The 13,944-nt window shown below is 38.6% G+C and overlaps 1 protein-coding gene across 5 annotated transcripts in view; it reads right to left on the reverse strand.

Annotated features, from left to right (window-relative positions):
- Positions 1 to 13,944, reverse strand: part of nhsl1b (NHS-like 1b) — a 69,514-nt gene that overhangs the window by 10,460 nt on the left and 45,110 nt on the right. For all 5 annotated transcript variants that reach the window (XM_047387554.1, XM_047387553.1, XM_047387556.1 and 2 more), the window contains exons 2-5: positions 13,116 to 13,268; positions 6,530 to 6,657; positions 2,437 to 2,641; positions 539 to 670 (exon numbers count right to left, since the gene is read on the reverse strand). In XM_047387554.1, coding sequence (XP_047243510.1) covers positions 539 to 670; positions 2,437 to 2,641; positions 6,530 to 6,657; positions 13,116 to 13,268 — 618 coding nt within the window. The remainder of the gene's footprint in view (positions 1 to 538; positions 671 to 2,436; positions 2,642 to 6,529; positions 6,658 to 13,115; positions 13,269 to 13,944) is intronic.

A 13,944-nucleotide genomic window follows, 5' to 3' on the forward strand; every position in this document is an offset into this window, starting at 1 on the left:
AGCTTTGACATTTCAGAGTGCTGTTCAGTTCATCATCTGGACAACTAGTAGCCGTACACTCCACGAATCCGGCCTTTATAGAAGAACATCCAGTCAATGAAATGGTTTAGATCAAAGCATTTTCACGTGCTAAAATGGCCTAGTCAATGGCCAAGCCCCAAAAAAAACAGGGAATCTATGGAAGGACTGGAAGGATGATGCTCACAGATGCTCTCCTTCGAATATGACTTGTGGAGTCATACTCCAGTTGGAGGTGAGGAGGGGCTCAATACCAGATCTCTTCACAAATGAACCACTATTGTTGGTCTGTCACATAAAACCTCCATAAAATATATTGAACTTTGTGGTTGTAAGATGACAAATGGGAAAGTTCAAGGGGTATGAATGTTTTGGCAAGGCACATCATCTCTCTCCACATAAAAAGTAACCCACAATGCATAGTTATGTTGGATAAAGAAAAGAGAAAGCATGAGGTTGTGACAGAGTGCAGGATGCTCATGCAGAGAGAAGGCACAGAGGGCTCCGCAGAGATCCATACCTAGCTCCTGGTTCAGGTTGTCAGGCAGCCCTGATATAGTCTTTCTGCGTTTGACCTTCTTGGGCCGGCGGGGCACGGTGTCAGTGTTAATGAGGGAGCGCCGGATGCTCGCCTGGCGGTCAAACACTGCCCCTGGAGGCGGGGAGGGGGGGCGAGAGCAAAAGGCAGGCAAGACACAGGCAAACGGCACTCGGTTAGTCGGAAGGAACCAACTCAACAACATGCAGAAGGTTTCAGGGTTTTTAAAAAGCTCAACATGCAGCATTAACAGGTCAGGAAGTGTGGGTCGGTTCAAACATTCAGGAATTTGTTCGGGTTTGATTTTTATTAACACAAACATCTTTTTAAACCTGATTCATTAGCTCCGTTAAATGAGTCATTGGAGCTCAAAGCAAACAGAGCTGTCCCTTTAATTTGCAAGGAGAAAATATACATGACATTTTTATCAACTGCATTAATTGGTTGGTAATTATTCACTTAAACTACAACTCTTACACATTTATAAGTAATTTATAAGAAGATTTACAGATTCAATTTATTTAAAAACAAACTACAAATAGCTCTTAAAGATGTCTGATGCAGGAAAATCACACCCCAAAATTTGATTTTGGTATCTAAATGTGAGTGAATACAATTAAAAGCCTTTGCGTTATTTAACGCAAACACATGTACATTAACAGTACATTTACCTTTGGAAATCACCTGTAATCATCTGTAGACAACTTTATTATTTATTTTATTTTTATTATGTTCCTACAAGGAAACAGTTTGGCAATTGGTTATGTGTTTATTTCAAACTTTAAAAATGAACAACTTGAGTAGAAAGACGTAAAATATCCACACGCACAGTGCAAATACAGCATGATAAGAAGTGTGCACATTCACACAGACAGTGTTTGGTGCATCTCTCTCTCTCTCTCTCTGTCCAGCTTCCCCTTAGGATGACTGAAATGTTGGTGTAAACTGCTTTTCTTTGTGCTGTGTGGCTAGCTGGTGACAGGCTGCGGAGCATCAGGGAAGCAGGATCTTATAAGAGACCAGATAGTGTCTCTCAGGCTTCTCCTCAAAGTGACAGTAAAGTGTCTGATCTCTCCATGAGTCCTCATGTGTGCTTTAGAGGGTTACTCAGTAACATGAAGTGACAGCGGTTGTAGTCAATACTAAATGAGTGGAGTAAGACCAGGTTAGGCTCTGATTAGTGTCTGCAGAAGCAGCTGAAGCTAAATAATAAACAATGGAAGAATAAAAATGAAAAATAGCTTCCATTTATTTTTTTAAACACCAAACCTTGAAAAATGAGATGTTCCTGGTGTGGCATAGCACTGAAATGTGCATGACATGCTAACAGGGTTGTGACATGTTTCTGTGTGTGTTCGTCTGTCAAACGAATAGGGATCTGACATAAAATCAGCGACAACCCTTGACCTCTGGATAAGCTGTCAACTGATTTTCACCACAAACGCTCGGTCACACATGCGTAGAGTAAAGGTGAAGGTCAAACCTGTTCTGACAGGATGGGATAAGAGATGATAACACGGAGGTAAACCTCCATGACGGACAGAGTTTTTCGTCTAGGTGATGCGATACAGTTGCTGATTAGTGTGTATCCAGTCACCTCAGAGTGTAAAATAAAGGACAGGCCAGGCCATTAAAGTGTTTCCCTTACTTCACTTCTGAACTGAAGAATATATGGAAGTTAAGTCTGGAAATGCAAATACACTATTTTCCTTATTCATACAGAGTGGAAACTCTGGTATTCATCATGTTGTTGAAACTGTGGTTATATTTCAACACTGATCTAAAATATTTTCCATATATAATTTTCTAAAAATGGGCTTTTAAACTAAGATATTCAGAGTAACTGGTTGGTTGCCTGTTGTTTGGGAGATGTAACAGACCTGTGATGTTGATAGGGACCACATCTGTGGGCACGGCCTGAGCCGCCCGCCTCATCTTCTCCTCTGGGGTCGGGAGGGGCGCGGCCTTGTTCCACACCACCTGTCCGTCAGCCTCCGACACCTCGCCTGCCTCGCCCCCTCCCTGCGGCGTCGGGGATCTCATGGAGAGCTGGGATTTGTCATCCTCCGCTGACGAAGCTGTCGACTGGAGGAGGACAGCGAAGCGAAAGTTTAATGTGGCAGAAAATAGGAGGCTTGAAAGAAACAGTGAGAAGAGACAGCAATCAGAGGGACAAAACGTGAGAAAAATGTGACTAAAGATTAAAAACACGTGATGGTTGTTTTAAATCATCCACTGAAGACTCTTCATGGATTGACCTGTAAGAGATTCTGGTGCTATTAAGATGTTTTATGATCAGTTAGATCCAAATGGAAACAGCCTGCTGACTGAACTGGCCCAATAGCTGAAGATGACACGATAAAAGCTGCAGGGCTGCAGCGAGAAGACAGAATCATTCAAGCAGTTAAATGACCTGACACACTAAGAGTCCTCGATCGTGAAATTGAACGGGGGAACCGACAGCCATGTTAAATTGAGCCATTGGTCACCGGCAAACCAGTCATTTTAACGTCTTTGTGTTTTCACTAAATAATCCTGGAGAGATCACCCATTGATGGTGTCACTCAAGCGCTGTTTGTTTGTACTTGTAACACGTTGAGGTGTTCTGCTATGCCTTGGACCACTCTGAAGAAGAAGCACACACCCACAAAAGTGTCTCTTTTGCAGGTTGCTTCAAATGGCTTCGTAGGATCATAGATTTCATCAAAGCTGATTCTTAACCATGCAGGTGGAAACCTGGGATTTCAAAACATGGTAAATATGGCTGTTATCTGAGTCCTCGACATGGAATTAAAAACTTTCATTCAGATTAAACAACTTATTTTGTTGATTTAGAAAGCAAAACACCTTTAGAATAATTAGTATTTAATTGTAAACTGAATATTTATTGCTGATTATTTCAATCTCTGAGTGTGAATGCTGTGTATTATTCAATAAAGTCAGTAAAGGAGTGGGGTTACTTATGATTCTGCATCACCTCTTCAACCTTAGCCTGGCCCAGAAGAAGGTTCCAGTGTTGTGGAAGACCTCCTGTCTTGTTCCGGTACCAAAGAAAACTCACCCATCAGTCCTCAATGACTATAGACCTGTTGCCCTGACATCCCACATTATGAAGGTCCTAAAGAGACTCCTGTTGGCCCACCTGAGTAAGGAAACAGTAAACCATCAGGACCCCCTTCAGTTTGCTTATCGCTCTGGAGTTGGAGTTGAAGATGCCATCATACACCTGCTTCAACAAACCCACAGTCATCTGGACAAAGCCAGCAGCACTGTGAGGATCATGTTCTTTGATTTATCCAGTGCATTTAATACAATCCAACCTGATTTGCTTTGTCAGAAACTCCAGAAGACTCAGGTGGAGGCCTCAACAATCTCCTGGATCAAAGACTACCTGACAAACAGACCACAGTTTGTGAGACTGAAGGGTTGTGAGTCTAACCAGGTAGTCAGCAGCACAGGAGCACCACAGGGAACTGTACTCTCACCATTCCTTTTCACTCTGTACATTTCAGACTTCCAGTACAAGACAGACTCCTGTCATCTGCAGAAATACTCGGATGATTCTGCAGTCGTGGGGTGGATCAGAGATGGACAAGAAGCTGAGTACAGGAAGGTGGTGGACCGCTTTGTGGCATGGTGTGGAGACAATCATCTCATTTTGAACGTGACTAAAACAAAGGAGATGATTGTAGATTTTAAGAGAAACAAGAATAAGTCAAAAACTATTTCTATCATGGGAGAAGAAGTGGAGGTGGTGGAGGAGTATAAATACCTCGGTGTTCATCTGGACAACAGACTAGAGTGGAGATGCAACTGTGAAGCCATCTACAAGAAGGGACAGAGCAGACTGTACTTCTTGAAGAAGCTTAGGTCCTTTGGTGTTTGCAGCAAGATGCTGCATATCTTCAATAAGTCTGTTGTGGAAAGTGTGATCTCTTCTACCATCATCTGCTGGGGAAGCAGCATCCGAGCCAGGGACTTAAAAAAGCTCAACAAGCTGATAAAAAAGGCTGGCTCTGTTCTGGGGACTCCTCTGGAACCTCTGGAGATCATTGTGGAAAGAAGGATTCTTCATAAAATGAAGAACATTATGGAGAACCCTGAGCATCCTCTTCATGAGACTGTCCTACAACAACAGAGTGTCTTCAGTCAGAGGCTTCTTCAGATCTGCTGTAAGACGGAGCTCTACAGGAGATCCTTCCTGCCCACAGCCATCAGCATCTACAACGGCTCTTTGAGGAAACCTTCATAATATGAGCTATAACAACGTTTAATTTCCCTTTGGGATTAATATAATATTTTTGAATTGAATTTTTTGAATTTGAATGATGACTTAATGTGGAAACAAGGTCAGTTATTACAGCTGAAGCGATATGTTTGTTTTTAATTTTTTTATATATTTGTGGAGCTTAGAATCTCTCTGCCCAAAAGAAACATCTGCAAACGCAGATAAAAGCAACATTCATCCTTGATATTTTTTAAAGGATTATTAGGCAAACAAGGGGATGGTAACAGAACAGGAGAAGAACAATTTTAAGCAAAAAAGCAAAGCAGTACTTTGATAACACCCATAGACTGTTATCTACATTTTTTCCAGGTTAAACATGAAGCCAGTTTCCCTTTCTTTAAGAGGCTGTCAGGTTAAGCTAGGATCAGGACAACAAGAAGTGACGGCTGAGAAAGGAGAAGGAGAAACAGTAGAACGAAGGACAAGCAGACAAAAGAGGCCAGAGTGGAGTGGGCTACGGCTGGGCCTGCAGGAAGTAGGCTAGTATGCAGCGATGGAAATAACAAGAAAAAGGGAGACAAGTTATAATAACAGTGGAAAGAAACAGTGAGAAAGTCAAGGGCCAGAGAATCTCTGAACTGAAGACAGATAATTAAATCCAGTTTCCCTCTCGAAATTTACACTTTATATTGTGGCAGATCGACAGTACAAAGAGAAAAGAGTGCACATAAAATGTCCTCTGGAATGTTTTCCTAACTTGAATAAATGTACTGAAACAAACGTTATCAACAAAGTGATGCCTCTGTATTGTACTGTGTTTATATAGACAAATGAAGTTTTAGATGAGGGTATATGTTACCAACCATTTAATCTGTACTGCAAAAAGCTGCAAGATGCAACATTTTCTTTTAAGTGCAAAGAATACATAAGTGTTGTAGTCCTAACATATACTTCACCGGGTTCTGATTTTTCCTGACCCAATTCCATACCTTTTAGCGAATTCTGTTTTCTTTTTTCATATCTATCAAGAGTTTGAAAATACTAAAACTACAGGTTTTTTTTCAGACTATATTCTGTTAATACAAAACTTTGTTTCCCAAAAATGTTCAATATTCAAAAGTGTTAAATAAAACAGCTTTTGTTCAGGTTCATAAATATATTCTGCTTAAGAAAACCAACCACTAAATCTGGTTTCACACATAAACAGCTATAAATAAAAAATTTTGTAACTCTTTTCACTTTTCAGTTTCAGTCTAATATTTTCTTCATCATCCTGCAATAAAATGACTATGAATAAAATGCACACCTCTCTTAAGTCTGTTCAAAAAGACTGCCAAGTAAACGGCACTATGCTTAAGTAAAGCAAAATAAACATTGACTTGAATGGTTAGGTTATGCAGGATTTTGTTTGCCAAAAATATCAAACAAAACCTGGAAAGACATGTCATGTTTCCCTTTTTAACCACTAGAGGGCTGACTTAGATTGAATAATACCCAGTGCTTACGGCCCACTGCTCTGCTAGGTTTTTTTTACTAGTTTCCCTGCTGATTCAAATGAAGTTGCCAGGCTTCTGCAGAACTTTGAGACATGCTGAGATACTTAAAAAATTTCAATCAGTGTGTTTTACAGCAGGGACCCAGAGATCAAAGTGGACCACAAAAACCTGGATTAATAATCACTTTACGATATATTGAAACATTTTCTGCATGCTAACTTGTATATCTGTATGTGTTTACAACCATACCTTTGTGTCATTTTCATCGTCCTCTTCATCACATATGCTGCTGGTGGACTGTTTGGGGTCAGAGAAAGTGGGACCCTGCGAGTAATACTGAGAGCTCCGGAAACCGTCTTTCCTCAACTTGTCACATTCTGGAGAACAAAGACAAAAACATCACAGATTATAAGAAGATCAGACAATAATCACTAGATAAGATATAACTATTTTATCTAAATACTAAACTCCAAATTGTGGTCATGGATAGGTGACAGCATTTTCTACAACTGGAGTCTAAGACTACAGATTGTGTACTTTTCACTTGACCATGGATTGTTATTGTTTAACTGAGCATATGTAGCATTAAAAATAAAACGTTTAAATCGTCTCAAATCTAGGCATTTAAGTTACAACTGGTGTGAGAAAACCTGTTAGATTTAGCTAGGGACAGAAAGCTATTTTATCCTATTCATTTAAAAACAATACAAACACTTACTGTTCTGAAATGAATTTCATGACCTATAATCCGAATAGAGAAAACTCAAGGGTTGTGAATCTTACACCACACTTTTTTCTTCCACTTAACTTTCCATCAAAAAGTTTTTTGTTTTTTTTTGCTTACACAATAACCTTTTGGGTCTTACCCTTCTCGTGGAGGATGTCAGTGAAGGTCTGCTGGACAACTTTCAAATCTGCACTCTTCCCCAGGATTGTGTAGGACATAATTTAACATTTCAATACTAAAATAATTTTTATTGGTCTCATATAACATTCTTATTTTCTGAGAAACTGAATTTTGGTTTATCAAGACACTTTCTGTTTTTAAATCAATATAAAACATATTCTAAACACATTTTTCTCTCTGGCTTTTAACCCACTTTGAGGGTTAAAAGGGTTTTGTGGTTTTATTGATGTTTGTTTGTATGTATCTACTCTCTATTTTACTCATTTTATCGTGCTTTTGCTTTTACTTTGTTCTATTTGAATTATCTTTTGTTTTATTAGCTTTTGAGGCTGTGTTAATAACTTTGGCCAACTGAGTTGTATTTTAAAGTGCAATAGAAATACAGCTGAGTTGAGTAAATATTAGTCCTCATTATTAAAATCAACATAAATTACATAAATCACTCATAATGAGTACGAATGTCACTTTGTGAAGCAAATCACTCAAAATAAGTAACTTATTGGTGATATTCTAATTTAATGAGATGTACTAGTTCACATTAAATATAGTTTTCCATCTAGCAACCCATCATATATGGTACACATATTTGTTAAGTAAATTTTCAGTTTTTAGTGGAAAATACTGTAAATTGTGCTTGTTTTGTACATCTGACAGTCATGTGAAGGTAATCCGTTTTGGACTCAGCCGAGTGCTGCTTCTGTGTCTTCTTGTCAACACCTGCTGTCATGAGGACATTGTGTGTGTGTGTGTGTGTGTGTGTCAAATTGTGATAAGAAGAGACATATATGCGTTTCTGTGGAAGCAGAGGAGGTGGTATCAGTTTCAGTCTGTCACACACAGATGGCAAAACCATCCCTTTCTCCCCTGCTTCCTCCTGTTGTCTCTGGGGGCACTAAACACATTGTTGCTCTCTTTGCCAGTGTCTTCATTTTTTTTTTACTAGTGCAGCCTTGCTTTTGTGTATTATTGTACAACCTTTTTTATATAGCACATCTAATGTATTTATAATCTAAGAACAAGTATACATTTGAGAGAATTTAAACAACTTACCAACTTGCATGGGGTTTGATTTGATGGGACATTGACAAATACCTGCTTATTTTTATGCATTTTTCCCTTTGTGATGCTTTACTAAAAAAGTCAAATGTAAAAAGGGTTTTACACAATTTATTTATTTGTTTTTGATTCACATGCAGAACCTCTAGAAAAATTCTGGATCAGTAACAAAGTACATTCACCTTGCTATTAGCTTGGAGCCTCGGAAAACCTCCTTTTTGATCCTGTTTTATGTTTAATTCATCCCCTCAGCTAATTACAGCCTATCCCTATGGAGAGGCACACCGATGCATGTATAATACTGTCAGCTAATGGAGCCTGATGGGGCCAGCACACACCACTAACACAAGAACAAGCTGATGAGGTGCCAGTCAGTTGAGATGGGATTTAGGAAGAATGATGGTAATTAGGAGGATGACAGGGAGAGAGTGGTGTGGCATGAATTGGGATGAATGATTAAAAAAATTATACTCAAGAGAAGTGTTTCTAGTTGCTAGGGATAACTGAGGAAGAACCCAAGTAATAAAAACGAGTTAAAGTAACAGATGGTCCATTTTAAGCACCTACATTTGAAAGAATGACTAGATACACTATCTCAGAAATATATGACTTACAGAAAGGTTAGAGTACTTGCAGCTAAACTAGTATTTCATCACATTATTTCGTGTTTTCTGATTTGGTTTTCCTCATGAAATACAGCATATCAAACATATAGAACGGAAATAGTTTTTTTGTTTGTGAATCTACAAACTTATTCAAAGAAAAATAGCAGCAAAAAGAATCCCAAAACAACTGACATTAAATGTCAGATTACCTGCAACAAGTTATATTTTAATTCACAAATAAAGATTGATAAGGAAGGTGCCACATTGACAGTTTACGTGAATGCAAAATAACTGCACTTTCTCTTTTCCCTGTGTTTGCAGCAGGTAGGACAAACCTTTCAACCACACTGGTCGTTGTTTCTTGTTTTCCATATTTTTACATGTTTTTTGCGGCACAAGAGGCCTTTATTTTTGTGGGGTTTTTTCCGAAATATGGAGACAGGACGTAGGGCGGAGGCAGGGAGAAGAGATGGAGCACAGGTCTCCGAGGTCTGGACTCGAACCTGGGACGGCGGCGTCGAGGCCTCAGTCCTCGCGCCCTGAACTAGTCCATATTTTTGCAAATCTCTGTTTATACCTCCTGTCCACACACAAAATGAGTTTTTTATTTGAGAAAATAAAAACAAAACATATCTTTAAAAACTGTTTCCAAAGTGGAGATTTTGAATAAATGGTTTTTAGACTTTAGTGAAAATGTGTAAAGCTCCTCTTTTAAGGCGGATCCTGTATTCTGTTGTTGCAGGAGCTGAAATCAAATCATAAAGTTTCCCACCTGCAATGCAATTACAGCCACACAGATTGATCTTGGAGCAGGATAAATCGAATGTTTCCAAAACAAACACTTTATATTAGCATCTCTCCAACTAATAAAGAATTGGAACCGCATTGACTTGTTCAAGCAGCTGGCATGTTTCCTCTGTGTCTGAAAAGGCCTCATATGGGTGTCAAAGGGACACAGAGAGGCTGAGCAACTGGATGGGTATTGATTATTCAGAAATGCAGAGCAGAAAGTGGCGTCATGTATCTATATCAATGTACTGTAGCTGGTCGTGTCTGCATGAAACTGGGACCAAATCCTATTTAACCTTCTTATCCCTCAGTTACCGTGACCCTAAAGCATACAGTAATTTCCTCCGGGTCACATTCTAAGCAGAACTCTACTAATAAAAATTACGATCCATTTCGTGTAATGCTGACTGCATAGAGATACACGACAAATTAAAGGTCACAGTGCTCAGCTATGATTAATACTGTTTGAGTTACCTGAAAAGAAATTATTTATATGCAGCAACAGCTGATGGAGATTATAGTTGACTGCTATAGCCCATACTGATGTAAAATTACAAATAATATTTCAATTTACTTCAATTTTACTAAATTGTATTCCTATTTTATACTCAGCTGTTATCATTTAGTCACGACCTGCATTCATTTCTTATAGAAACTAAAGGAGAATGTGTGCCCATATTTGTCTGGTAGTGTATATCAGTTGATTTCTATTGTTACTATCTATTGTAAATGGCTGTAAAAAATAATCAAAATCTCACCTATTATTTGATAGTATTTTTTTCTAAAGTCCATAATCAATGTTTCCATTTTCAATTAAAGGAAACAGTTTTGTTTTTTTTTAACGTTGAATAAATCCTGAATCCTGAAGAATACCGAGACATTTTATGTTTTAGCCTGTTAAAGAAAAAGGCAGTTTTATAAAACTGGCCATTTTATAAAGGATTATTAGGGAAACGAGAATGATCCCCATTTCAAACCCAGCTGGTATAACTTAGTCCCAACCTACTTCTAACTGGTACTGAAAAACACTAATGTATACCCATTGATTTAACCATTACATCACATTATTTCTCTTGGTAGTTTGTAGAGCTGCAAAATATCTCAACTCTAATCGTCAACACAATATATAAATGTACAATATTGCAATTACAATGAACAGCTGGGATCCTATATTTGGTAGGATATTATTCGAGTGCCATGCATGCTAATTCTGTGTGCCAATAATATGGCTGGCCTGTTGGACAGACTATCACTGCTTTCGAAGCCTGTACTTTATATATATATTAGTGTTTGAGATGCTAAAGCTCACAGATAGTGGTGGGGACATTTGATAAAATAAAAATTAAAACCATCTTCAGAAATCTCTGTAATTGTGCAAAACTGTAGAATTATTTCTGATCCCCATGTAGCCCAGTCAACTCTTATAAAATATAAGAGAGATTATGACCCCTGATCAAACTTGCCTAGTGTGCCTCAGATAAGTAATATCACAATTGTTGATAATAAACTACGGATTACATTACACTAAATTACTTTAAGACCTTAGCTATTAAACTGTGTGTGAAAAGATAAGCGGTGGGTATGAAAAGCTGCCTTGTTCTGGGTACTAAAAGGTCAGAAGTACAAAATGGTCAAGGGGTGAAATGGTGACAATCAATACAGAGCATGCAGAAGGCTTTTCTTGCTACAAGAAAAATGAAAAAACAGTAGAAGGCTGTAGCTGATGTGTGACCATCACTAAAGTCTCCCAGGCCTCCTCGAAGAGGACAGGTGCTTTCACTGGACAGCTGTTGTTAGTCTGTTAGTTAGGACACCTGGGGGATGGGGTGGTGTTGGGTTAAAGGGGGGTTCAATTAATCCCACCACCTAGGTGATGTTTGCGTGGTTTTCTACTTAGCAACATAAATATTTCAGGAGGTAATATCAATTAGTAATAGTCCAAGGGTCAAAGAAATATGAAGAGAACCTGCAGTGCCCCTGTTTGTAAGAAGGTGGCTCCTAAACTGAAAGCATCATGTTACAAAAGCCAATTCTTCATTTTCCGCTATCTCCCCCCATTAACTCCAACATACAAAGCCATCCTGAGATGTAAACTTTCCGCTCTTACAGTAGCTTGTAGTCTAATACACACACCTGCATGCACCAGACCCGCATCTATTTGAGCAATGAGGCGATAAGGAACCTTTGTCAGAAAGTCTCAGCAAAACCAGTATCAGTATTCACTGGTATTCCCACTTCCTTTTCTGGGAAGGTGATCATTTTACATACACAGTTGTGTCTGTGCTGCAATTTGACTCCATGTGTTTGCTGAGCAACAAAGGTGTGCCTTGTCTCTAAGCGCACTGGACAAACAGGAAGGAGCATTTCACAGTGTTGTGTTGGTGGATAAACACAAAATAACGTGTTTGGAAATGTTTTTACTGCGTCACACACAGATACTGGTTCCTTTTACCTTGAAGCAATAAAAAATGTTGACTTTTGTCTGCACTCCTAATGGTCAAACTTACCACTAATACAAGAGCTGCTTTGGCCAGTACCAGGAAGGTAACACATATTTATAATAACACTGAAAATTTGCCTATTTTGAAGTTGAAATATCAAGAATGTTTTGCATTTTAGTGGATTTTATGGCAAATCCATCATAGAAGAGACATTAAACAGCACCATAATTTATAATAAAGACCTATTTTAGTAATAGGCTCAAGTTAAATTGTCTTACGTTAATTTACATTCACTCTCTGGCACACCCTTTTCACAAACGAGACATTTAAATCAGTCAAGAGTAAGCAAATGAGGATCATCATTTGCTTTTCATTTGTTTCCATTTGATTATTGGATTCATAATTATTTTGATGTAATAGTATAAACGATAATATGGGACAATATTAGGACAGGAACCCCTAAACTAAAACACAAGTAAAACCCCTAAGCAAGCCTGTAATTAGATCATTTTAAGCTGCATCGGCTCTGAACACTTACCAACCAGTCAGAAACGTAAAAGTTTGATATTTGTCTGATTAGTGAATGCACCATACTAAACACAACCAGGTTGCACTGACAACAATGCTCTTCAGTGTGAAAGTTGTTACTGACAGAAGACAACTCCATGTGAGCCATGTTTATTATTATTATTATTATTATTATTAGTGTTTAAACTGTATTTTTATGATGCATCAAGACATATCTGCAGTTTATTCAGGCTGCAAGAGAGTGAGAGAGAGCAAGGCTTTCAGTCGATAACAGTAAGGCTGAACAGAGCGAAGAAAACATTTCAGCATCTGTGATTTAACATGCTAGCCTTTTAGTTAAGACAAGAATCTACATAATCCAAGCAATACACATGGAAATGGATATTTTTTTTATGCTAGCGGGGCTGATTGCCAATAAAAGATCCAAAACATCATAAAGCAATGCATGACCAAAGAAATGTTCTAACAGTGCATATTTTAGGTCTTCCTCATGTGTTTTTGATCTTTACCTCGCAAAGCGGTTTTGAGGTTGACTTTTGCCTGCCGGTGAAGGTCCTCTACACAGGGCGGTCTGCTGCCTGGGAGAAAGACGTTCTCCCGTTGATGCCAGGGAGCTGTGTAGTGGACCGTCCATTTGCTCTCCTCATCCAGGTTAGACACGGCTGCAGAAACAACAAAAAATAAGAAATTAACTTTGCTAAACTAAACATTAGTCCTGGGGCTTTATTGGTTCACTGAAACATTTTGCACCTTAAATACCAAGTCCCATCAGCCATTTTTTCGGGGAATTCTAATATACTGCATAATACAATCAAAAATGCTTTAATTTACTAAACATGTAGTCAGTATGCAACTTTCTATATCGGGTGGAAATTCATGACTTGTGAATAGAGTCACTTCTCTGAAACTGACTGTAAAGGAATGCAGAGCATTTCACCCCTTCTCTGACTCCAATAAATAATGTCTTGCAAGACGGTTGCCTTATTTTGGTTTGATCCTGGTCTTAATCGCTCATATTTCATTGGAATAAATTGGCCCAAATGGTAATTAGGACCACAATCAATGGAAATAGGTTGTAATAGAACGTCTTCATAAACAGGAGTATGAATTGTTAAAGACCGAACAGACCCGGAGACCTTCAAAATGTGGTGACCCTTAAAGAGTTTGCTTACATGCAGTGAAGGGACAGAAGGGAAGAGGAGTGGAGGTGTTTTTTTTTTGTTTTTTTTTTACATAGGTGCCATGCTCCACACCATCAACACAACACTTATTTGAGACATCGCAAAGAAGTTTTACAAGTCATTGGGGAGGGAAATAAGTTACCATCTCAAACAACTC

This window comes from Girardinichthys multiradiatus, chromosome 15, assembly GCF_021462225.1.
Source record: "Girardinichthys multiradiatus isolate DD_20200921_A chromosome 15, DD_fGirMul_XY1, whole genome shotgun sequence".
Classification (NCBI taxonomy): Eukaryota; Metazoa; Chordata; class Actinopteri; order Cyprinodontiformes; family Goodeidae; genus Girardinichthys; species Girardinichthys multiradiatus.